The sequence below is a fragment of the Triturus cristatus genome, chromosome 3_2, assembly GCF_964204655.1.
Source record: "Triturus cristatus chromosome 3_2, aTriCri1.1, whole genome shotgun sequence".
Lineage (NCBI taxonomy): Eukaryota > Metazoa > Chordata > Amphibia > Caudata > Salamandridae > Triturus > Triturus cristatus.
The window spans coordinates 490,840,255-490,866,352 of record NC_140584.1 but is presented as its reverse complement, the minus strand read 5'-3'; the positions used below and the strand labels follow the sequence as shown (position 1 = coordinate 490,866,352).

The 26,098-nt window shown below is 43.6% G+C and overlaps 1 protein-coding gene across 9 annotated transcripts in view; it reads right to left on the bottom strand.

Moving 5' to 3' along the window:
- Positions 1–26,098, bottom strand: part of SCUBE2 (signal peptide, CUB domain and EGF like domain containing 2) — a 486,721-nt gene that overhangs the window by 9,411 nt on the left and 451,212 nt on the right. For 5 of the 9 annotated variants that reach the window (XM_085648142.1, XM_085648145.1, XM_085648146.1 and 2 more), the window contains 4 exons: positions 19,022–19,219; positions 16,747–16,839; positions 12,796–12,948; positions 237–316 (listed from right to left, as the gene is read on the bottom strand). In XM_085648142.1, the coding sequence (XP_085504268.1) occupies positions 237–316; positions 12,796–12,948; positions 16,747–16,839; positions 19,022–19,219 (524 nt within the window). The remainder of the gene's footprint in view (positions 1–236; positions 317–12,795; positions 12,949–16,746; positions 16,840–19,021; positions 19,220–26,098) is intronic. The other 4 variants (XM_085648144.1, XM_085648147.1, XM_085648149.1 and 1 more) reach the window with 1 other exon arrangement.

The window sequence follows — 26,098 nt, the reverse complement described above, 5'->3', positions numbered from 1 at the left end:
TTGCATAAAATAGTTCACATTAACTAATACAAAATAAGCCAAGACGTAGCAATATTTTGGTATGTCTCTAAAAACAGAGCTTTAAAGCAGAATTGTGCAAATACATACATATATTTCAGCTGTGTAAAACTAAATCTAATGATAAGTATACAGATATATAAATTCAGCAAACAATCATAATAAAACGACTTGCACTTGATTCTCAAAAGAAAATCACATCCAATGAGGGAATTTACCTTTAATATTTCCTGGTGATTTTCAGAGGCATAAAGTCTCCCATCGCGAACAATGTCCTCTATGAGCTCTTGGTAATCCTCTGTTGTGAACAAAGGACAAAGGAATTAGCCGTTTAAATCACGCAGAAATAAAAGAAGTCTAAACACACATCTTTCATGATAGACATCCGGCCTGAGTTCAAAGCCACCACAACGCCTCTGCGCGCGGAAGTATTTACAAAACGCCCCGACTCGAGTTGAATCCACTTCAGAGCATTCCAACTTCAGTCACACACAATATAACAAAGCCAGAAGAGGGGGCAGGATACCAAGTGTTCGGTACGAACGTTTGCCAAGTTTACATCCAGTTCTTGACTCGTATTCGGAGTCTCTCAAGCTAGTGATATCATAAAAATGCACCCACGCTTCTGTGAGAATGTGTTTATAAATCTCAGCAGTACAGTTAAACCTTAGTAGTTAAGGGCGTCTTTTTATTCTATATGAACGCATGTTTTGTACTCTTTTTATCTTTCTTCCATTCTGACTGATTTGCGTCATCTATGGGCGAGACAGTATGAAAAATTCAACTTTTAAGTGTGTGAAATTTGGTACAGATTGGTGAAACGGTTCAATGATTGTAAGAGCTGCTCTAATAGTTTTTTTTCAAATTCATATGTGCTCTACTATAGACAAATTTGTCAGAGAATAAGTCTGAAACCACTTAAAGTGCACGAAATAATAGTGGCACAGTGGTGTTTCTCACTTTACGTGCCTTTTGTTGGTTTATTTTTTCCCAGCTGTTTTGGAGATACAAGCACAAATGCGAGTGTGCAGTGCACCCATGTGCCAGTGTTGTATAGGCTGAAATATTTTTCAAAGGGATAGCCCACACCTATAGATGTACAATAGACACCCCGTGTTTGTGACAATTCAGAAGAAATGGAGATTAAAAACAAAATGCAAATAACAAAAGGGGGGAGGGAACCAAGATTTGTCTTAGTACCCAATTTCTCCTCAGACAACACCTAAATCCTGTTCTCCATCCTAGCATGCTTGTTTCCAGTCCAGGGAGGACCTGGCTTGGCAGTTCGGGTTGGACTGTTCCCATGAGGTACAGGGTCAAGACTGATTTGCATATTGCTGGGTTCAAACTGCAATGGCATGGTGAGCAAAAAATCAATGGATTTAGGCCCAGATCTCTGTACTGGGGTGAATGTATTACATTGTTCTGCATTCTGTCCATCAACTGTTGTTTTTGCATTTGTCACCCCCAATGGGACGGGTATGCCCAGATGTGGGTCTCGTGCTCTCCATGTCACTGGAATCAAGCTATCCTGGCTGAAGAGGGGTGAAACCCCGAAACCGGTCCTAGGATGCTTGTTTCCAGTCCAGGGAGGACCTGGCTTGGCAGTTCAGGCTGGACTGTTCCCATGAGACACAGGGTCAAGACTGATTTGCATATGGCTGGGTTCAAACTGGAATGGCATGGTGAGCAAAAAAACGATGGATTTAGGCCCAGATCTCTGTACTGGGATAAATGTATGACATTATTCGGCATTCTGTCCATCAACTGTTGTTTTTGCATTTTTCCTTTTAGATTTCCTCCCTTCTTTTGATTTGACTGCCATGCTACTGTCTGATAGATCCATTTACTTACCCTCGCCTTCTGCAGCTCACATATTTTTCCCTCCTGCCTCCATTCCACTGTCTCGATCTGTAATCTCAGGGCTTTCTTTTAATGCAAAATATGCGGCACACGTTTATGTGGCAGAAAAACTCAATGACTTTATCTTTTAATTAAGATATACCAATGACTTGCAGGTCAGGAGTTTGTTTCTAACAAAGCCAACTAAGCCTTCCACCCTTCACAGGTACATTAAATTAGATAACTATTACTTACAGTGCTTACCGAAATTCCTTGCACTTCCAGGAATGCCAGATTTAAACTAATTTAGTATTAATATTTACATAAAGTTTATCTTACCCCCAAACTGATTAATCTTATCTTTTCATATGCACATACTGCATGCCCACAGTGTAACGTTGAGGAAGCTGACTTTATCACATGGTGTGGGCATGCTCGTACTCCCAATTTATTGGGAAACACTGATACGTTTCACTAATGAATGCACAGATAGAATTATCGTTACATTTTGCCGTTTTGGTATCCTTTTGTGTTTCACTTTGTGCCGTCAATACAAATCTCACGAGCACGGCATGTTCACTTTGCACAATGAGCTCTATTTGGTTTATAAATAATAATTAATGCTGCTATTGAAGAATTAGTAGTGGATTAAATCATAATTCATTGCTTTATAGTTGGTCATATCGCGTTTTATAATTGATTTGCAATTGCAATACATTGGTTCGAGTATTGCAGGATTGACAAATTACTGTTTTTAGTGATACTCCTTGGGATATTGTTGTGAGATACAAATAATATTGGCACAATATCAAATTCAAGTGTTGGAAAGCACTGGGCAGACTTCGCCTATGGGGATGGAGAAAGGAACTGATCAAGTGGGCAGAATGTGAAGTTGTGGTTCTGAGAAGGGAAGTAAGATGTGGGCTGAGGAAACAGGATTTCGCGCAGGAATGGAACATGATGTTAGAGGACTGACACCTCATGGATGGAAATAATCAGATACTTCCCGTTCTTGAGGAAGTTGAAAATGAGGGCCAATTAAGGCAATTGATTTGCCATCAAGGTAGTCTCTTACACTGTAGTGGGTAACGGTTTTATTGGATTTGCTACTTTGCTGCTCGGTGCACCCGTCTCTCAGCACTGTCTTTGTTGGGCACTAATTGAGATGGGTCTCCAGTGGAAACTAGTTGATCATAGTTGTAATCTGATTTATTTTCCTTTTAAGTTATAATTTTGTTTTCCTTTTAATGGTGACAAATGGGTCACATATGGATATATAATTTGTATTGAGTATAATGCTTGTCTGCTCCGCAGATCCTCAATGAATGGTGCCAGAACTGTGGCCACTGCAAGTTGTTATGTATCAGGGAGAGAAAAAAGAATTCTCTCTGCAGTTATATTGAAAAGCGGTATCTACTATGCAGACCAAGATTCTGATTTCATCATTGTGCTATTTTGAAAAATTAATAGAATATGTTTATGCTAAAAATACAGTGATTACAGAAGCACAGTACAGACTGATTGATAAAAATCAACGTATTATCTCGAACGCTGGCACCTGAACCAACAACCTGGTCAGCCTTTGTTGAATGAATATTATCCTGCTCCTTCAAAAACCTTTACCATGTGCTTAACAACAACTAGGAAAAGCCCTACACTTTGCCATCCATTCCCTCTGTAACTTCCTAGGTCCAGAAACACATATTTGCCTAGATGTTAGATAGGCTAGTTCTTTGTGAGCAACTTACTCTGGGGTTCACACTCGCTAGTTTCAATTGCAGCACACTGTGCAATTCTAATTGTTTACGACCTGTTATAATCTCAAACAAAAGATGATATTTTTCATCTAGTATACAGTGAGAGATTAACTTCATCTAGGCCATTTACTGTTTGTACCTTTAAAAGCAAAGGTTGTGTAATCGGGAGACTAATGTCTTTCACAGCAGAGCAGACTGCTCACAGTTTGTGATCATAATATACCTTTATGTAAATGTTATGACTTTTCAATGCATGATGAAAAATTATTTTAAAAAATGCACAATTTCATAAATCCTCAAAAAGATCCTAAGGAAGACAAACCTGCAACACTCCTGGGTAGTGTCAGGCTTAGTAGGCACACAAACAGCATACTCGAAGATTTTATAAGTGCCCTTTCACAACCTATGGAATTTTAATAAATGTAAGTGAAAAATGTGTATTGGAATGCGCAGCTTAAGCCAATTCCTTTCAAATTCACTTGTGTGCTCTATGTTACAACTGCCAACCTGTATTTGGTCTCATCACCTTAAAAGATCAGCAGCTGCCTCTGCCAAATATTGATTGAAAAAAAATATCTGAGCATAATATCAGGACTACAAAAGTATTGTGGACCAAAATATCGAAGGTAAATACATCTTTTTAAGTGTTTTTCTATAATATCAAAGATTCAAATATTACTTAATTAAACACCTTCTTTATGGTACTTATTTTATTGCAATACTTTAAAAAAAAATTATATCATAGTAATAGATAGTTTTGGGATGTAGGGTTACATCTCTAAGTCATGTACTGAATTTTAATTTCTGGTTGGTGGGTTTGTTAAGGGATGGGAGAGATCATTTTAATGACTATTTAAAACATTTATACATTTAGATCAACTAATTACTATGTTAATTATGCTAGTTTTGAAATTGGCAATTAAGAAATTGTATTTTAATTATTATTTTGTTTTGAAAAGATTCAATCCCATTTTTCAAACATATTTTATTTTTAAAGATTGTGGGGGCATATTGTATGTTTGAGTCTGTTTTTAATTGAAAGAGTATTCTCTAATTAAGTAAAACTTTATATAAGTGATATTAAAAAAAATGTTTTGTAGATTATTCCGTTATGAATTTTTAGGTATGTATATGTGGGTGAGTTTGAGCATAGTATTGATTTAAAAAAAGGTTTAAATCAACAGATTTTTAAATATTGAACAATTGTCCTGAAGAAGGTGACGATCAACCTTAGCACCAAAACGCCGTGTCGACAGTTGTTCTTCATGTATTTATTGCACATATTGTTTACCTTTTATTTAAAAATATGATGAATATATGATTTTAAATGTGTTTTTAACTTTGTCAATATCAATTGTATAGAACATGATCTTTTGAATAAAATATTGATAATACATTCCTTTGAATTCATACGTTTGATTAGAAATTGATTATTCTATGTATGATTTTATATATTTTTGTCTGTAAATTTAGCAACCTGGTAAAATTTGTCATATTATATCTCAGTGTATGGCCTTACTATAACTAAGTTAACCAATATGATTAGTGGATAGAATCCTCATGTTTTCAGAGTAGAAGGAGAAGGGAACTTGTGTTTGTTTCAGTAGTGCTATGCATTCAAGCTTGGCAGTTTTAGTGTATATAGCCTTAACTCAAGCAAAATACAAATTGTTTCATTCAAAATAACTGAGCTTCTATATGCCTGGTCTTATGGCCCTTGCCGAATTGGGAGGGGGGAGGGTCCCAGAGAGAGATTTCCTGATGTCTTTGAATTTAGAATTAGACAATACTAACTTGAACAGTCTCAAACCGAAATCTCTGTGCAACCACAATACCCCACATGATTTGATATATCTATTTCATGGGATAGTAATTTGTGACCTTATGTGCCTATGGAAAAAATCAACTAACAATTTTGCTTCCAACCTAACCAAGGGACAAAGGGAGGCATTATTATCTTTATAAAAGGACCAGAATATCATTATCAAGCCCTCTGATAAAGGGGACAATGTGGTCCTTTGGAATATCAATAAATACCAAGAAAAAGCACATAGACAGCTTCACTCGAACAGCTATGAAAAAAGCACTAACCTCTCTTATAACACTTCGATAAGAAGTTTTCATGGTAGGCTACATGAGTGGAAGGCTAGAGAACTACTAACTGTGGAAGGATATCAGTTTTTACTGATAAAGAGACATGTGGCCCCCTGTTTTTACATATGCCCAAGGTCAACAAGAATAAGACGGATCCTCCCGGGAGACCCATAATTTCTGCCAATGGCAGTCTCCTAGAACAGACATCCATCTACCTAGATTTCCATCTTCCCCTTTAGGTACTTGCCTTACCATCATACTGCAGCAACAGTACTGGTTTCATCACTAACGTTTCTTGAATACCATGGCAACCCAGGTATATATTTGTGACATTAGATGTGGTCTCTCTGTATACAAGTATTGATCACGATTTAGGTATACAGGCATGTAAACATTTCTTCTGAGACAAACGGTTAAATAGGTATGACCACTCTATGATGATATTAGAAGTGTTACGGTTTTGCTTAAAAAATAACTTCATGTTTAAAGATGAATGGTACCGTCAGCTCATGGGGACTGCCATGGGAAGCTACTTTGCTCCAAGCTATGGCTGTATTTTTATAGGATGGTAGGATGAGGGACATGTATGGACAGACGAGTATGAAATGTGGACTAATCATGTAGTTTGTGGACCAGGTATCACAGCACCTATGGCTCCACAAACAATACCTACCGGAACAGTGCATCACTGGAGCTGCAATTCACCAACATTGAACTGCAGCTGCAACTGATTGGAAGGAGCCAGCTGACCTCCCCTCATTGGGAAGACCACAGGATATCAAGGGAGGGAGGAGGAGTTTCCCTGTCGAGCTAGCGGCATCTGAGGAAGGCACACGCCAAAATGCATTATGCAAAAAGCATTTCCCTAAAGCTCCCCGCTGTGTCCTCTGGCTTCTTTGATAGAGGAGTCTTTTGTTGGATATATATATATATATATATACACGCACACATATATTCATATAAAGATAAATATATATATATATATATATATATATATATATATATATATATAATTACTTTTTTTCGGAAACGCTTATGAGGCTAGTGATGCAGCTAAAACTTTCTCTAAGCCAGACCTATAACGAGTTTAAATCCTGCCCCCATTCTTCAGTGAATACCCCTTGTCCAGGCTTTCTTATGATAGTTTATCAAAAGCAAGATAAACTCAACCTATATGTTAATTGTTTGACAGGAGATCAAGAACCTTGATGAAAAAGAATACGGTTGAAATATCAATGTACAGTGTGTATACCGGGGATATTATGCCTAAGACATAGTTTATGCATGCTCACATTACATAGAACTTGGTCAAACAGAATAAAAATGTATTCAGTGCCAATTGCAACTAGCGCGTGCTGCTCTAGACACACTTCTCTACAGTCAGACAGACCTGAACGCCAACCTCTAAAATCACCCTTAAGCCATAGCCTGAGGTGAACCTTATCGTTTAAAGAAATATTTCTTTCAATCTCTGTTGTTTGCAAAACAATGTATTCTCACACAGACGAAACAAAGAGACTCCTGAATGTAAATAAGAAAAAGCACTTTACTTGCCAAGAACAAAATATATTTCAGCAGCAAGAACTGGAGACAGAATTTCATTTGAAATTATGTTTAAAATTCCACCTTCAGTCATTATCCCTCGCCCTATTTCTTATGGGATCTCGTTGTGAGCCCTGCAAAAATTATTTTATGCTACAGGCTGGCAGTCATTTATTGGCTGGCAAATTTTAGAGCCTAGGAGTTCTGGGCACTTTCAAACTAATCTGTGTTTGAACATTTCCCCCATATTAATCTTTCATTTTGCTCTGGACTCTGAGGGCTGTTGTTCAACTAGAGTATTTGCTGATTGTGAAAGATCTGAGAGCCTGGTACCCACAGAGAATCTTAGTGCCAAATTTCTGCTGGTATTTCTCATAAGAGGACTGAGGCCAAACAGCAATAATGGAACCTAGAGCAGGTGAGTCAAAGTAGCAGTCTGCGGTTCACCCTAAAACCTTGTTCCAATTCAGTCTATGCTGTAACTTGCTACACACTGAGGACTGCAGTAGAACTGCAATGTGTATCCAGCAGGGAGCTTCACTGGAACACCAAATTAGATCCGAGATCTACTAGGATTCGGCGGGACAGTTCACACAGAGTAGTGTACAGCTGCAGGTTTCATCCTTAATATAGGACTGTTAAACATTTGCCGCAATGGGCACAATATAAAACACAAAGCACATTACTGCCATAATGTTAAACCAAACTTGTTAATGATATTAATTTTTATAAAACCATAATTTTCAATTCTTGTGGCAAAGCACTACTGAATAGCTTTCATTTTCAACCCAATACTTTACAATGATGGCAGGATTAGCCATCGGAAACCTGACCTATGATTTCTAGGTAAGTATCAGTTTTATTATGACCTCATTTTGGACTCCAGCTAGCTCATGTGGTTAAGAAGAGGATATCAAAAAACAAGATGGCATAAGATTAGATCTATATACAGCTGAGACTTGGTGCCTTGATAAGTAAAACCATACAATCTTAAGAGGGTGTTTTTTCTCCATCACTTTGAAGAAAGGAAGCAGATGACTACATCTGGAAAATCCCTGACAGAATACACCTTAACACTTTTGAGGAGACCCAACTTGGTCCGCAGAACTCAAATAGATGATTCTCCATAAGCAAAGGTTGCCATACTCTGGTAGGAGAAACATTGTATCAACGTTGCTGACCTGAATTTTGATTTGTATGTGTAAAGCCCACTGGTTCATTAATCAGTATATATTCATTTGTTTTGCATAACTAGGGGTTGCCTTGCTTTCTCTATCTGAAGCAAAAACAAGGCAGGGGTGCTAAGCTTTACTGCTATTAATATTTGGTGATTAAGGTTCAAAATCTCGCTCTCACAAAATAGATCTGACTAACTAAAACCCTGTGACTAAAGTTAGAAGCAGACCCTTCTCCAAATGGGGGTTCTTTCTTAAAGGATAAGACTTAAGTTAAAGTCTCTGACAAGGCTCCACGTACAAAATGAAAGATTCAAAGTGGTTATACTTTTTAGGATCTGTCTTATTGTGTTACAAAAGCAGAAGGCCTCCTTCTGCAACACTATCTGACAGTTCGGCGAGTATTGAAACACCATTGTCAGGGTTAGTCAGTTGCTCATCCTTAAAATGCGTATTCCTGTGACATATTGACCTTTCAGTCAGATTTGACTTAATTCAGTTATTCCACTGATGCCTACAACTACAAGGCAGGCTTAATATCAGGCTTGCATTTAAAAATCAATCCGCTATGGTTAAGACATTTTCTTAGAAAGGCCTGACCTTAAGGCAGAGCCCAAATGCATGAATCATAAGTCTTACTCATGTTTACATTTCCAACATATCTTTGTGTTCAGTAAATGGAGAAAATACAAATGTGAGGGCTTACAATACATCTTGAATAGCTACTTAAATTGGCTAAGTGGCGACCACCCCACCTTCATAGGTGCTGTGAAAGAAAACATATACCAGTACGCTACAAAATGCAGTAAAGTGAGTCTGAATGTATGCCTATACAAGGCCATTGGCTAAATTAACCTTCACAGCTAAAGAGGATTCTCTCTCAATGAAGGCAGTTTGTTCCAGTTGAAAAGTCTTTGGTTTGTCTTAAGATTCTGAAGCCTTGCAATTCAATGGATGACCGCAATTCTGTGGGTGCCATTGTCATCAGAAAATCTTGACCACAACTAACCATTTTCGAAGGACTAACTCCCATGGGAAATCATGCTGGATTGCGACACATCATCTTCCCTCTCTCCCATTAAAAAACCCTGGGATCACTTACTGGTTTCTTTACTTTCTTTGTCCTTACTGGGTGATGGTTACTGGATCGCTGGTAGCTTATTGGACTGAACAAAGACTCTTGACAACTTACAATTTCGGGCTAAGTCTTTTCAGCAAAACTAGCGTTTATGTGACTTTAACTGGCAGTTTTTGATTTTCTACAATAGGAAGTACCTATGGCTCATCATTAATCTTTGTGAATACACGTGTGTTGTGTCCTCTAGACTTTACATCAGCCACACGTTAGCAAGAGTGAGTTAACTTTGGGAATCTCATATTCCAATGAAGGTCACAGACCTAATTAGACTTAATTGTTGGCCGAAACATGTCGACTGAAGAATGCAGGAATAATTACCATTCTATGACATCCATTTTCTTACCCCTTATTAAAGTAGGACTTTGGAGATCGCCTAGATAATTGTATTCTCCTATATTCAGAACCCGTGCAACACCTTATATGTGATATATAAAGGCTCCCAACTTTGGTTCAATTCATTCAAAAGTCCTGATTGTTGTAGGACCTGATGATGAAGCATGCCAAAACATGTAGGAGAAGTTTTATGTGAAAATAATGATCAGTGTCTAGTTTGTATCACTATTGATTTGAGTATTCTTATTTCATAATTTGCTGCAATTTGTGTGGTAGGCGTTAATCTTAGGAGGATTTGTTAGCAAACCTGCATATCCTTCTCTCCCCTTCTTTTTTCTTTCTCAAGGGTGGATTTTCCTGTCTGGAGACAGACTGTTGGTGTCCAATTTTAAGACATATCATTAATACATTCTATTTAGATCCAAGACACAACAAAATAACTCACTGACTTAAAATATACCTTCCATTGACAAAAGCTAAACACTTGTTTGACTGAACTGGTAGAAAGGCATTCTGAAAGCTGTTGACTTTAATTCCTCATTCATCGTCATATTATGAGCCAATAGTTGGAATTGATACAGAAGGGTATAACGGGGTTTTGATAAGGGAGAGCCACTCAAAAACGAATCCTACAAAATTGTATGAACAATGCTGCTCAAATACGAACTGCAGATCTGCTTACTTAAAAAGAGAGTTGTACGACTTATTGTGAGCAGGGACTAAATAAATGATTTCCAAATGTAATGTGTATCACTATGAAGAAAAGTGTTTCGCCACATTTGCTTAAATGATTATATTTCAAACAACTTAAGACTATGGTTTCGATTAGAGCCGTAGGATCAGTGTAATATTCACTGCATCTATTATAAACTGATACAGTTGGGTTTGGTATTTAACTGGTGCAATAAATAGCACCCATTTCGAGTTTCCCCAGTAAAACAGGGAATAATGTGGCTTTTGGTGTTTTTTTGTACCCAAATCCACATTCCAGTATTTTCTTGTTTTTTTCTCAACGTAAATATAGGCAGGTCCGCCCTGCCGATACTTACCTGGGGAAAAATCAGATGGGTGAGGAAAATTCCGATCTACTGATTCTTGCACAGGTGTGCAAAGAGGTGTTTGGATAGGTGTTGCAATTACAAAGTCATTTTTAATTGAATCCTACAAGCCTACATACATTATTTGCTTCGTAGATTGCTATTTTCTGTGTGTTAAGACTTTGGAAAAATCGATCAAGAGGTTTCAACCAGACAAGAGGCTTGATGCACTGACTCCCCACTCTCATTGTTTGATTTATTATAGGCTGTCCAGGTAAATACCAACACTTACACATTTTTTACCGTTTTCCTTTCAGTTTAATCCATTCTCTTGTCATCATGAGTTTCTTGTAGAGCTTCATATAGGGCCTCACTCGTTAAGCAGTATACGTTATTCTGCTCCTTCTCCCACATTTAGGCTGTATATGTTCTAGAATACCCCCATATTTTCAAATATTGTGGCACTACTATGTTTTGTAGCTGAGCTTCCCTGTATGACAATGCCCACAATAGCACTCCTTAGTTTTACTTCATTTCCACTTTTCATTGAAAGATTACTTTTTGGCATCATGAATAATGCCCTTGTTTGTTTTATGTTTTTAAAGCACAGAAACCGAAAACTTTTGTTAAGAAACAATAACCACAACCACTTCCAATGCAATGTTAACAACACCACAACTTCCATGACTTGAGTAAGAACAAATAATTGATACTTCTTGGGTGGATGACTCCGATATACTGCAAATATAGAATTCATTAGTTAGAGTGCATGAGTGGGGTACTCATGAATGTTTAAGTAGGTAACTGTATTTCATATCTATACACTAGGATTGATTGGTGGTGTAACTGTACCAGTCTTTTTCATTGCACATGATTGCAAGACCATTGCATGGAGGGGCCTGTGGTTCGTGATTGCCCTCTTTATAGTAACTAGCCAACAGCAATGGTATTATTTTTATTTTTTTACTTGACCATGACATCCCTTAACATAACCAAAATACTAATATCCATTATTGTGTGTATATATATATATATATATATATATATATATATATATATATATATATATATATATATATATATATACATATACATACACATAAAACACACACACACACACACACACATTGCTTCTTGATTTGCAGATTGGGACAGCTAGCTTCTAACCTCTCCTATAATGTACAGTACTGCGCTTCAACCCATCTTTCCCAGATACTTCCAATGCACCATGCTAGGAGAAAAATATAAGGCCTTCAAACACCAGCAGAAGATTGGACCAATTGGGACAATGCATAGAGCAGCAGGGAAACACATTTGTATGAGTAATGTCCAGAACACACTGCCTGCAACAGGACGACAGCTGACTGGCCTCCCATAGACTCCCATTCATCAGTGGCCACAGGCTTTTAGTAAGAAGAGATGCGGTCTTGAATCTCTTACCACAAAGCTTGAAAGACAACACCCTGCCAAATTCTGAAAGCTAAACAGCTGGCTTTTCAATTAGTTGTTTGCCTAACTCTTATTCTATTGGCACTTCGAGCATGCAATTTTACAGGCATTTTATGCCGAAGGAAATGAGAGCTTCCTTGAAAGAGCAAAAGTAGGGAAACATATTTGCATAATAACTGTCCAATATCAAAATTCAATACAAATATGCAAAAGACTAAGGAAATTATTGAAAAGGAATAGTAAAAAATAAAACTCACAACACACTCTAGATTGATTAAAAAACATGTTTTCGTTACATACGATCCTTATGTTGATCAAAACATGAACTTAATGTTCCAATACTAAATCAGCTTATCAGCAGGTACTAAGGTCTCGACATCCTGGGTTTTGCCTATGAACTGCTCTCTTACCGTCATAGGTCACATATGGGACTTGGAATCCCTTGGCACTGTTTCCTTCGTTTGATCTGAACTGGATCCACAACTTTTTCGATCTTGATGTGAAAGCAATGGGGCGTTCATAGGTTTGACAGGTCTCATATGTAGTCACCGAATTAGAGGATGCTTTTAAGGAAAGACAGATGTTACATTAGTAAACAAAACTGGGTGGGGTAGTGGAGACAGGCGTATACTGACATTAATGCTATAGAACATATTAGCCAGTCTTAGAAGATTTGTTTTAGCTTTCCCCTCTTGTAAGATATGGCTCCCACCCAGAAATGATGATTTGGCTTGGCCTGAATTGTCACAATTTCAATTGCTTCTTTTTTATAATCACTTGTAAAATAACATTTTGCCATTTAAACATTCCCCTCTTAATAGTGTTGTAGCCTGTGTGAAGGGTTTTAAGAGTCCCTGATGAAGTTTTGCATGTGGGCAGGACATCATCGATAATATAAAAAATGTATTGCTCTTTGCAGGGAATTATCCTACTATGGATATTTTCAATACAAAACTGAAATTGTTGATTTGTTAAAATCAAAAATAAAACTTCTGATGCATGTCAATACTGTCTTGTCTTATTGTATATTCATTCTTGGCGAGGCAGTTACGAGTTAGTGCTTTAGAGATAGATTAGATAAAATATACACTAAACGGAATGCACGTTTTATCGAGATTTGATGGGCATAGTTTACTCTTGGTTTTTGTATAAATTAACCCAAAGGTAAGAAAAAACAAAAATCAGAAGGATGCTGTTACAAAAGATTTGAAATACTTTAACGCTAGAAGGAATGTTGTGATTTAACAATGTTGACTGTAACAACATGCTCTTTAAAACCCCCACAAGCCAGGGCACAATAGGACAGCATAAAAATGACAGTGTACACTGTCCGACAGTGCCTCAGCCAATCACAGCGGAGTATTCATCTGAAGGCAATGGAAAATTATGGAGGAGAATGAAGACTTGTTGAGGTGAGGAAGGACTGACATAAACTGATTGAAAAAGTGACTACGTTTAAACAGAGGGTATGGTTGTCATATTCTTCAATACCAACTATTCACAGATTCCCAACTTTCAACAACGTTTTATGAAAGAGCAGCGGAAGCACCATTCTCTCTAAAGCGAGACAAAATGCACAGAATAGGCTTTGGGGGTATTTCATAACAGACAGTTGTGACAAAGGAATGCAATGAAGGCACCTCTTTTGGGCGAGTGCTTCAGCAATGGCACCATCGGTGTCTTTGCCCTGGTCAAATAGACGGCAAGTTGCTATGTTAAAAGATGCTGAGTTACTCCATCCACAAAGTAATACGAGTGAATCTATCATTACAAAAACTACACAACTAGGGTCTTGCTCTGCAGGTCTAAGGAGGCAGAGAAAACTGAGCTACCTTTGTCAGCGAGAAAAAGCTGTTCAGACTTTCTATCTGGGGAATGTGTGCGGTGCTTGGCACACAAACACACACATTTCACCAAGTCTGAGAATCTTATAATGAATGAAAAACTTTAGCTAAACATGGCGCCCATGGAGGCATTATCGCACACGAATATTCAAAAATAGTGGGTTTTTTGTGGGGTCCTGAAAAGAGGCGCAACAGCTACCAAGACAGAATGGGAACCCAGCACTTCGCCACTTTTAAAGCACAAAAGGACAGATAGGTTGCCCTAAGCTACACAAACCAGCTTTAGTTGCACACCATAAAAGAAAGTGACATACGTTCCCAAAGAACAGATGAAACTCAATATTTGGCTAATGGTTCCACTCAGAAGGGCATATGGCATTTGTATAAACCCCCTCCTCTCCATGAGGACTCAAAATGTTGAGTTTCCCTTTTACGTGGCTGTGATGTCTGATTCAGGAAGCAAAAAGGACATGAATGTATTCACTGTGTGAAAGAATATACTCAAAATAAATTGTTCTAAAGTCTCTTGCTAAATAGAGGAAGTGGACGTTAAATTAAATGGACCATGTGGCAGGAAAGCACCATTAACTTAAAGGATTTTATGTTCTGCTCAAAGCTGACCATGTAGCGGTATGCAGAAACATTTCTATGCTTACTCTAACCAAAACTTGTTGAGACGACCAATAAGGATGCCAAGGAGACTTAAAAAACGATATACTACAAATAGCAAGCTGCAGGGATTAGCAAAAAGAGGTTGTGTAAAAACAGGGGCTGAACGTTTCTGCTACATCCCATCTGGCCTACTAGATTTTGTGCTGCTAGACAGAAAGTATTACTGTGGAGTTCCTCAAACACAAGTATTACCGAGTTTTCTCAAGAAACACAGACATGATGGCATCTTGCCAAACTTTCATGAATAGCAGAATCTGTACTCGAGTCTGCATGGCCTGAAGAATGCAGAGAAAGGTGAGAATTGTAGATTCCACTACCGTAATATAGGTACTCTGGAGGCCAGACCATAGGGGACACCGACTTCAGACAACAATTGCAGAAGAAGGCAAAACAAGATGCAAAGACTTTCAGCTTTGATCAAAAGCCAGTTGTGAAGAACCATACGTTGTATATAATTTACTGCAACAATATTGTGAAGCTAGAGATACTGTTCTAAGTCACCAAATAGTATGTGATGGATTTTGCTTGCTGGGTGAAGAACCGTGGCAGCTGGTGTCTTATTGAAACATGGAATGCAGACTGGTTCATCAGTAGTGCTTAAAATGGTATATACTGTCGCACACTTCTCCAAGTCAAGGACAAAGTTGCGCATATTGAATTTTGATCCTCTAACTCCGCATAAAGTCGTTCGAATGTAAGTGAGGTAGTTTCCGGGGCAGATTAGGATAAAGTTTGCTGTAGCCCAGAATCAAATTGTATATTATGGGACCAACGGCTTTACGAAACACTAAATCTGCAAGCTATCCCACTGACTTTGACAAACAGACATAAAACCTGGCCAATGTCTTAGATTCAAACTACAGAATCTTACCGACTGTCAACTTTAGTAATGTTCATTATCTGTTCCCATCAGGAGAGAGGGACAGAATCATGTTTAATATGCAGTGAAGTTAGAGAACACCTGAGGATGACAGTTGCATTCGATCAGTCGTTGGGCTGTTTTTGAGCTATAGGCTAAGCTTGCCATTTTATGTTCAAAGTAGGTTTGTGCTGAGCGCTCATTACAGTAATGAGAGGAACTGAGGAATGCTGGACCGTGGATCAATATCTGTATTCAGTTCTAATTTTCCTTTTCATCAACATGTTCTTTTGACCTCCTGAATGCTCTTAAATTGGAAATTTGTGGTGCTACACAAAACGTCTTGGCAATAAAATAAATAATTTGTCATATTTGGCAATGGGCACTGGTTTCCTGAAGAATAAACTAAACTGTATTTTCAGCACAACGCAGCACAGAGATGGAATAACCACTCTGGGTGTCATTGAAGTTGATATAATTGAAGTTCCATACTAGATGGAATGCGTGAGGTTTTCGTGCAGTTATTTACGCATAACTAATTTCCTCCCACCTATCAGTGCTATGATCGAGCCCCCACATATTTTCTTCGCATACAGACCTTTCTCTTTCCACTTTTTCATACTTTCGAAATCTCGCAAGTGATGACGTCGGAACTTATTTTATTTACAGGATGAAAAAAGTGGTATTATAATTAGATGGAACTCCAATATATGATGGAATATTTATTGTGGTGTAATAATTTGGATGGAAGATACGGTGTGAACATACTGAGCAGCCGGTCTAAGACACCAAAACCAATGCTTTGGTTTCGTCTCACAGTTTAAATTTTGGTGGTAGTCATGACTAACAGGACCTGAAAGAGAAAAAACAATCGAGCTGTGCTCCACCCCAAACTATCTTGTGCTTTGAAGGTCAAAAATCCCTAAAGAAAGGATGAACTAAGGGGGAAGATCGACAAAGGCTTACATCCCTCCTTAAGATCTTACCAGGCTCAACGATGCCTCCCTGGCACCTGGGCTGAATAGTCTTAAGTTTCAAAGTCTTGTCTGGTGATGGGGGATAATTCAAAAGATGGGAATCTGTGAGGAGATAGTATACATGACAATACTGAAGATATGCTATAGGTGAATATATAGAAAAAAAGCAATTGTAGTCAAATCAAAAACTTGCTGAATTCTTTCTGCTCTCATGCTCTACCTATATCTCTGATACATCCACTCTATCATTTATTAGCAATCAGAGTATTAAACAGCTGGATAGTTTCCTTAATTTACATCACTCTCATCTATGATCATGTTCTGAGTACTGTTGATTTTCAATGTAAGGGATTGGTGGACTTGATATCTCTTATAAGACAAGGCCACTCAGCACCTTCCTTCATAGTTCAAACTTGTATGTCCTTCTCTAGGCACCCAGATCAGCACTATAGGGTGTGCCTCCGACTTCTGGAGTGATCCAGATGTTCCCCAGGACTGCTGAAACAGGGAACAGGCTCCTTGATTATAAGTAACTATATCAGGTCCCCTAGAAATTACCATGAGTGATACTGCATGTTATATTTAAGCAGGACAGTGATTCTTTAGAAATATTTCAAAGCAACCCTAGAATACAAATACAGCAACATGTCAACATGAATTCAGTGCCCTCTTTGTCCCATTGTCGAAGTCAACCTCTTGGACTGACCCCTGACAGGTTAAGACATAAGAGTACTATAATGCCAGATATAGAGATTACTATAAAGCGCTCATGGGAAGATCCAGATATTGGCAGTTTTTTGCCTTCTAGTGCCAAAAGTCATGAGTCCAGAAGTGCAGACTGTTAGGAGAGTTAGCCCAGCCCAAAGTTTACATTTGCACCGATATAGGATCTTGTACACAACTTACTGTATTTCTTTTCATATGTAGCTTTAATGCGTCAGAAACATGTTCATAGGGAGTGTATAAAAACGATGTCTTTCTACGTCTTATTGGTCTCCGAAGCAGACATTTACTGTTTGGGAACGTACAGCACTAAACACTATGTTATGCCATTTAGCAGTTTGCAGAGTGTATTGATTTATACTATTTTAATAACATTTTGGTCAAAATGAACTTCAACAAGCTATGGTTAGGGTGGAGACAAAATACATTTTTAATGTGTTGAGAGCATCTCCTTGAAGAACAGTGCTTGGATTTTCCATTTTTAAGGCACAATATAATTTGTCCTTCTCGGGAATTCCACTTTTACCTCTTTGCTCAACTCCGAGATTGGCAACAGAAAGCAATCTTTAAACTTGGCGCCACCCAGATTGACTGACAGGGTAATCGCATCTTCACACCTAGCAAAACGACTAGTAATGAAGGTCACCACTTGCCCATTGAGCGGGGGTAAGAAGCATAAATGAATGCTAGAGAAAAGAGTCAGGAAACCATCTGGTAGGACATGGGGGATAACAGCATCAAGTACAAAATTAAAGTGTGTGCGTGTGTGTCTAATACTTCTGCAGTGCTTAAAATCAGTTGCTAAGGGCTCACAGAGTGGATAGAGACTGACATCATTCTAGGGTATATAGTATATGAGTGGATGACGACCACACATTGATTTCCATATTCTAATGTATCTGATGTTTCTGTGCCGGGCTCGGAGGAAAACAACCTACTTGTGGAGGGTCAGCCACAAGGAGTCATATAGTTTCATATGTTAAAAGCGAGTACATAAACACCATTGATCACAGGCACACACTATCACTAATGTCCCAAGTACAGAACTCCACCTCTATGATATCACCATTTAATGTTCACTCCAGTCATTGACTCCCTGAAATATTTGAATAATTTAGAATGCATCTTAGCAACAGGCATAGTGTGAATTTAATATGCATATAGTGACTTTTATATGCAATAGCTCTGACTGCATTTCATAGAGTGATTGGACTAGAATCAATAAATGAGAATGGTAGAGTAAATGGGTTGTATTAGTTTTCCATGATGTAGATGTGTCATATGACACAGTTTTCCGCGTGAATGCCTTCTTTAATGCAAATAGGTCTGATGGGAAGGTTAAGTAAATGTTGGATAATGTCAAACTTAGCAGGTTGTTTACTCAAGCATGGTACCCAGTGCTGAAGCTGTGGCCTGGAAGGCTGGAACACATAGGCTCCTCAGGCTGACTACTTAACTGACTAAGGTTTGTCTTCCCTCCCTTCTCTGAGTAGAAGTCATGTCCACATTTACTAACATTGCCCATGGAATCCTTCAATCTACCACCAACCAATGAACTTACAACTTTTTCGCATCACCAGATAATCGCCACATTCGTCTTCTATTGGAAGAAAGATTTCTGGCACCACGATGAGGATGCGGCGCTTCGACGGCGGGTTGATGTTCCACGTGCATTCCACGTTTGCTGGGTAGTTTCCAGGATAATTTGGAGACTCTATGTACCCAGTGAAATCTCCCAGCTCTCCTCCGCACTGCCTGTCTGAAACAGTAAATAAAGTCCATTAAAAAAGGGGTGATGTCCCCATGAGTGTTATGCCATAAAAAAGAAAATAATTTTTACAACAGCCACAAAGCACAAGCAGTTCCAGTAAAATTCACAACATGGCTCTAGCTCCGGAGGGGGAGGGGCGGCAGGGAGAGGCAAGGATGTTTTTGCTTAAGCGAAAGAAAATGCATATAATTCCCTGTGAAAAAGTGAAGTTTCTGCTTTGACTAGACTTGCATGGTTTTAGAGGAATCATAATCTTCTGTAGCACAAAGGAATCTAACCCCAGGGAGATGTCTCTGCTCTTAGCTGAGAAGCATCAGAAAGCTGCTTTGTCTCTTTTACCATGCACAAAAAAGTGGTGGACCATACACATTAATTTAATGATGGCTTTAGTGTACAATACAATTGTACATTTGACCTATGTAATAATACATAGCGTAGGCCCCACCAAGACCTGGCCCATACAGGCAGGCTGAGGTAGAACCTGCTGTCTTTTGGGCCTACATTGTGTAACGCAATAAATACCCTTGTCATATATAGTCAAATCAACAGCCAGCTAATTTTTCGTTAAAAAAAAAAATAATCAAGAACGCGTGCAAGAATCAGAACACGTACCTATTTAAAAATATACTTTTAAAACCATTGTGACCCAACAATACTGTACAACTCTAAAAGGTAAAAAAATACCATCCATACAAATAATACAGGATAAATCAAATCAGTAACCAAGAAATAAAGATGCCAATCACATGCATTTTCAATATGGTTCATACTGTAAATCCGAGTGTTCAGGCATTACAATAAGGTGATACCATATTTTTATTCTATACTGTTGGACAGGCCTCACAAACGGCTCGCTCCCTCCCCGCTCGACGGGGCCCGAACCCCGGCCCACCTGGCATATCCCCGCAACAAGCACCTGTACTCCGTCTCCCGACGGACCCTCTGCCCTCGGACCCCTACTCATCACGGGGTCCCGCCCCACCGGCTTTCCCGGCCGGGTCAAGCCGCCATCTTGGGCCCTGCACCACGCGGCCGCACGGCCTCCCCTCGACCCTAACCCCGGGCCTGGCCGGCCCCGACATCCCGGCACCACCATCCACCCAGGAGGTGAGCGGACCACTTGGCAGGTCAATGGGAGAACGAAGTGTCAAGGGCTCTCCCCCGCCAGGTGCCGATCGCCCCCAGCTCCCCCAGGCACTGGCTCCACCCCCTGCTGGGTGTCTGGACCCCTTCATCCCGGACCCTCCGACCTCCGAGTGCGAGGGTCCGGACATCAAAGGGCACCAGCCCTATAACTGGGGCAGCTCCGGAGCAGGAAGGCAGTTGTATCCTGGAGTCGAGAGACACCGAGTGAACTCAACCCTGACGGTCTACTGGCGCTGCCGTAGCCGCTCTTGTGAACCATCGTCCTGCCTGCTGGCGCTGCCGCGGCCTTCTGCAACCTTCACCTTCCTGGGACCTGCTGGCGCTGCCGCGGCCCGTTGTAACGACCATCCTCACCGGGACCTGCTGGCGCTGCCGCGGCCTTCTGCAACAGTCACCTTCCTGGGACCTGCTGGCGCTGCCGCGGCCCGTTGTAACGACCATCCTCACCGGGACCTGCTGGCGCTGCCGCGGCCTTCTGCAACAGTCACCTTCCTGGGACCTGCTGGCGCTGCCGCGGCCCGTTGTAACGACCATCCACACCGGGACCTGCTGGCGCTGCCGCGGCCCATACCACCTAATCACCAAGCTCGAGGATTGTGAGCTCATCATCATCTCATCCGAACTACCTGATTGGTAAATAGACTGTCCCGCTACCCCCTTCCCTACCTTGCTAGACTCTAATCGAGGGGACCCCGGAGTCCAGACCTCCTTGTACCATTTAACCGTACCGTAAATAAGTGCTTATAAAGAACACTGAACCTTATCCGTGTGTGATATCTGTCTGTGGGGGGGAAGTTACTTGTCTGTACGATCGCTGGAGACGGCTCTCCCCGGAGACCTCTCCTCCTGACCCCGGCCGACCCTCCCGGTCCATCTACCTTTTCTAACATTGGTGGCCAGCGGCGCGATCCGAATCAACGCGTAATCGTACAGAGAGTAGCTCACCCCACGACAAAGCACGATGTCGACCAAAGATAGCAGCTCCACCGAGAAGTTCCAAATGGAGAAATTAGAAGAATACAACCACCGCGAACTGAGACAATTTTGCATAGAACTTGGCATTGCTACCACCGGCCTGAGTACCAAGGATGATCTAAAGCGCGCTCTTGAGTCATGGACAGAAACTGGGGTCACAGGACCCTCCGACCAAAACAGCATCACACCAGAGGGGAACGCCACGGCTCCCGAGGAGCAGGGAACGGGCCTCTCACAGGAGGAGATACGAGAAAGAGACAGAGTCAGATTACACGAATTAGAGATGGCACGACTCAAGATGGATGGGGAACTTAAGTTGGCTGAACAGAAAATCAACCTCGAGCATATGCGGCTTCGAGAGGAACGAGAAGAAAAGCAGAGACAAAGAGAGCTGGAAGAGAAAAAAATAACGCTCGAGCACGAGCGCCGACTGGCGGAAATAGAACTGCGCAAACAGAATAAGGAACTGGGGGTGCCTGAGCGACCACACACCCCGGGGCCTATTGAGAAAAAAGTTCACATCCCCAAGGATGTGGTCCGCGAGTATGTCCGAGAAGACGACATACAACAGTGGTTTAAAGCCTATGAGATCGCAATGACCTCCCACCGGATCGACCGGAGTGATTGGGGAGCCGGACTTTGGGGGAGATTCATCAACGAGGGTCGCGATGCCCTGCTGCAGCTCCCCGATCACCAAATGTCGTCCTACGACCACATGAAGGCTGCCCTCCTCACCCGCTACGGCCTCACGCCCGAGATGTACCGCCAGAGGTTCAGAGATTGCACCCGGATCCCAGGTACAACTTGGGTGGAATACGTGAACTATTTCAGCCGGGCCTTCGAGGGTTGGATCAAGGGAAATCAGGTCACCACCTACGAACAACTCTTCAACCTTATGGTATGGGAGCACCTATCAAACAACTGTTTCGTCGAGCTCAGGCAGCACCTACTCGACAGTAAGCTGACTGACCCACGGCAGCTCGCCGCCGAAGCTGACCGGTGGGAAAGCACCCGAGTGGGCCGGAGAGGGCCCCACGACCAGAACAGAAGCAACCAAGGCCAGCACCGTCCTCGGGGAGGGGGAGGGGGCCAGGGGCGAGGGAGAGACACCTTACCAGCAGCACCCGTGGCCAGCACCCCACCTCCGGCCGGCCGGGGCAACCCTCCATTGCGGCCTGGGTACCGAGCCCACGTCACGTGCCACCGGTGCCAGCGACTAGGCCACTACGCCAACGATCCGAACTGCCCGCTAAACCAACCACCCAAGCCCCGCCAGGTAGCTGCCGCTGCCCTGGGGGAAGAGCAATCATCGGAGGGACCCGAGGAGTATGAGCCGGACCAGCAAGGGTGGGAACCGGCCGCCATGGTCCTGGCATGCTTAGGGGGAAGGGACATGGTTCCGCGGGCTCCCCTACCCGCCAACACCAGAAAATATGGTCAGTGGGTGACCATTAATGGACAGAGAGCCGAGGCCTTGCGTGACACCGGCGCCAGCGTGACGGCCGTCCGCTGTCACCTGGTGAAGCCCGAGCAGATCCTGCCGAACATTCTCTGCCCCGTCCGCTCGGCAGATAACTCTGAGAGCATGTGTAAGATGGCCTGCGTCCCATTTGAATGGGGAGGGGTCTCCGGCCTACTGAAGGTGACGGTCCGGGACGATGCCCCCGTGGACTGCCTCCTGGGGAATGACCTCGAGAGTTCCCCGTGGGCCACCGTCGAGAGAAGAGAGCACTTGGGGATGCTGGGCCTCCCGGACTGGGCCTGCATAACCACCCGATCCATGGCCGCCCGTGCCGCCCCCCGATCAGAAGAAACCGAATGGCCAGCACCTCCGCCCCCGGTTGCCCTCGTAGAGGACAACGGCGAGACCGACCTCCCGGACCCGACTACCGAGGAAGACGCGCAACACCAGGACCTCCCGGATCTGGCTCAGTGGCGGCAAGAAGGGGGGCCCACCCAAGAACAGTTCCGCCAGGAACAAAAGACCTGTCCCTCCCTCGAGGGACTCCGCCAACGAGCCAGCACCCAAACCGCCGGGGACACCACAGGAACCCACTGGGTCTACTGGGATAACGACCTGCTCTACAGCGAGCAAAGAATCGCCGAACTGGGGGCCGGTCGAGTTCTGGTGGTACCGCTCCGCTTCCGAGACTTTCTGCTCAACCTAGCCCACGATGTCCCCCTGGCTGGACACCTGGGCCAGGACAAAACGTACAGTCGCCTGGTGACCCACTTTTTTTGGCCGAAAATGAGGAATGACGTCCTGAACCACTGCCGATCGTGCCCCACATGCCAAGCCAGCGGGAAGAGTGGCCGGAAGCTGAAGGCCCCTCTACAACCCTTCCCGGTGGTCACCACCCCGTTCGAAAGGGTGGGGATAGACATTGTGGGACCTCTGGACCCCCGCACGGCACAAGGACACAGGTTCATCTTGGTACTAGTGGACCATGCCACCCGCTACCCCGAGGCGGTGCCTCTACGGACAGTGACCGCCCCAGTGGTTGGCCGGGCCCTGATGGGGATCTTCTCCCGGGTAGGCTTCCCCCGAGAAGTCGTCAGCGACCGAGGCACGAATTTCATATCAAAGTACATGAAGTCCCTCTGGCAACAATGCGGGGTCACCTACAGATTCACGACCCCCTATCACCCCCAAGGGAACGGACTAGTGGAGCGTTTTAACCGCACTCTCAAAGGGATGATTGGGGGATTGGAAGAACCTCTCCGTCGCCAGTGGGATGTACTGCTCCCGTGCCTCCTCTTCGCCTACCGGGAAGTGCCCCAGAAGTCCCTCGGTTTTAGCCCCTTTGAACTCCTATACGGACACCCTGTGCGAGGGCCCCTCAGCCTAGTCAAGGAAGGTTGGGAGATGGCCCCCCTAACGACCCCTCCAGACGTCTTCAAATACATCCTGGCCTTACGAAACCAGACCCGGCGCTTCAGGGAGATGGCCAAGGCGAACCTCGAGGCCAGCCAGGAGGACATGAAGAGGTGGTATGATCACAATGCCTCCTCCGTTGAATTCGAGCCGGGGCAGCAAGTATGGGTGATGTCCCCCACCGAACCATGCGCCCTGCAAGATAAGTGGACGGGGCCCTTCAAAGTGGTCGAGCGCAAAAGCCCCGTCACTTACCTCATCGACATGGGGTCCTCCCGGAACCCCCTGCGGGTCCTCCACACCAACCGGCTCAAACCGCACTTTGTGCGCTCCGAACTAAGCCTCTTGATGGCTACAGACAGTGGCACAGAAGAAGACTCCGAGCCCCTCCCGGACCTCCTGAGGACTCAGGAGAAGGACGGCTCCGTGGACGGGGTCCGGCTCTCGGACGCCCTCACTTCAGAGCAACGCCAGGACTGCCGGAACCTCCTGCTGCAGTTCGCTGCCCTGTTCTCCCTCACCCCCGGGGTCACCCCCTGGTGTTTGCACGACGTAGACACCGGGGACAGTCCCCCTGTCCGGCACCGGGCCTACCGCGTACCAGATCGGGTACGGGCCTGCATCCAGGAGGAAGTGGCCAAGATGCTCACGATCGGGGTCATCGAGCCCTCGGACAGTCCCTGGGCCAGTCCGGTCGTATTAGTTCCCAAGGCCGCTGCCCCCGGCTCCGCTCCTGAACTAAGATTCTGCGTCGACTACCGGGGCTTGAACGCTGTCACCCGGACCGACGCTCATCCCATCCCCCGAGCAGACGAGCTGATCGACCGGCTGGGGGCCGCCCGCTACCTTAGTATCTTCGACCTAACGGCGGGCTACTGGCAGATCGGCCTCACACCCAGGGCTCAGGAACGGTCAGCCTTCTCTACCCCCGATGGCCACTATCAATTTAAGGTCATGCCCTTTGGCATGAAGAATGCCCCCGCCACGTTCCAACGCCTTGTGAACCAGGTCTTGGCAGGGCTTGAAGAATTCAGCGCTGCCTACCTGGACGATATCGCTGTATACAGCCGCCACTGGGCCGACCACCTCCGCCACCTCCAAAAGGTCCTGCAAGCCCTCCAGCGGGCCGGCCTCACCATTAAGGCCGGCAAGTGCCAGATTGGCCAAGGGTCTGTGACCTACCTTGGGCACCAAGTGGGGAGCGGGCTGGTGGCCCCACTACAACTTAAGATTGCTGCCATCCAGTCCTGGCAGCCCCCCGTCACCCAGACCGAGGTCCGAGCCTTCTTGGGGCTCACCGGCTACTACCGGCGGTTCGTGAAGGACTACGGCAGCATCGTGGGGCCCCTCACGGGTCTCACATCCAAGAACCAGCCGAAGCGGGTCAACTGGACTCCTGATTGTCAAGCGGCCTTCGAGGAGCTGAAGGCCGCCCTGTGCACCGCCCTGGTGCTCCAGGCCCCCGATTACAGTCGGGAATTTGTGGTGCAGACCGACGCCTCCGACCACGGCATCGGGGCCGTCCTCTCTCAGCTGAACCCCGAAGGTCATGACCAGCCGGTGGCCTTCATCAGCCGACGTCTCCTGGCCCGAGAACAGCGTTGGGGCACCATCGAGAGGGAGGCATTTGCAGTAGTGTGGGCCCTCAAAAAGCTCCGACCCTATCTCTTCGGTACCCACTTCCGGGTACAAACCGACCATCGACCCCTGCAATGGCTGATGCAGATGCGGGAGGAGAACCCAAAACTCTTGCGCTGGTCCATTTCCCTGCAGGGAATGGACTTCACCGTGGAGCACCGACCAGGCCAAGATCACGCCAACGCAGATGGCCTGTCCCGCTTTTTCCGCCTCGACGAAGAGAGTCCCCAAGG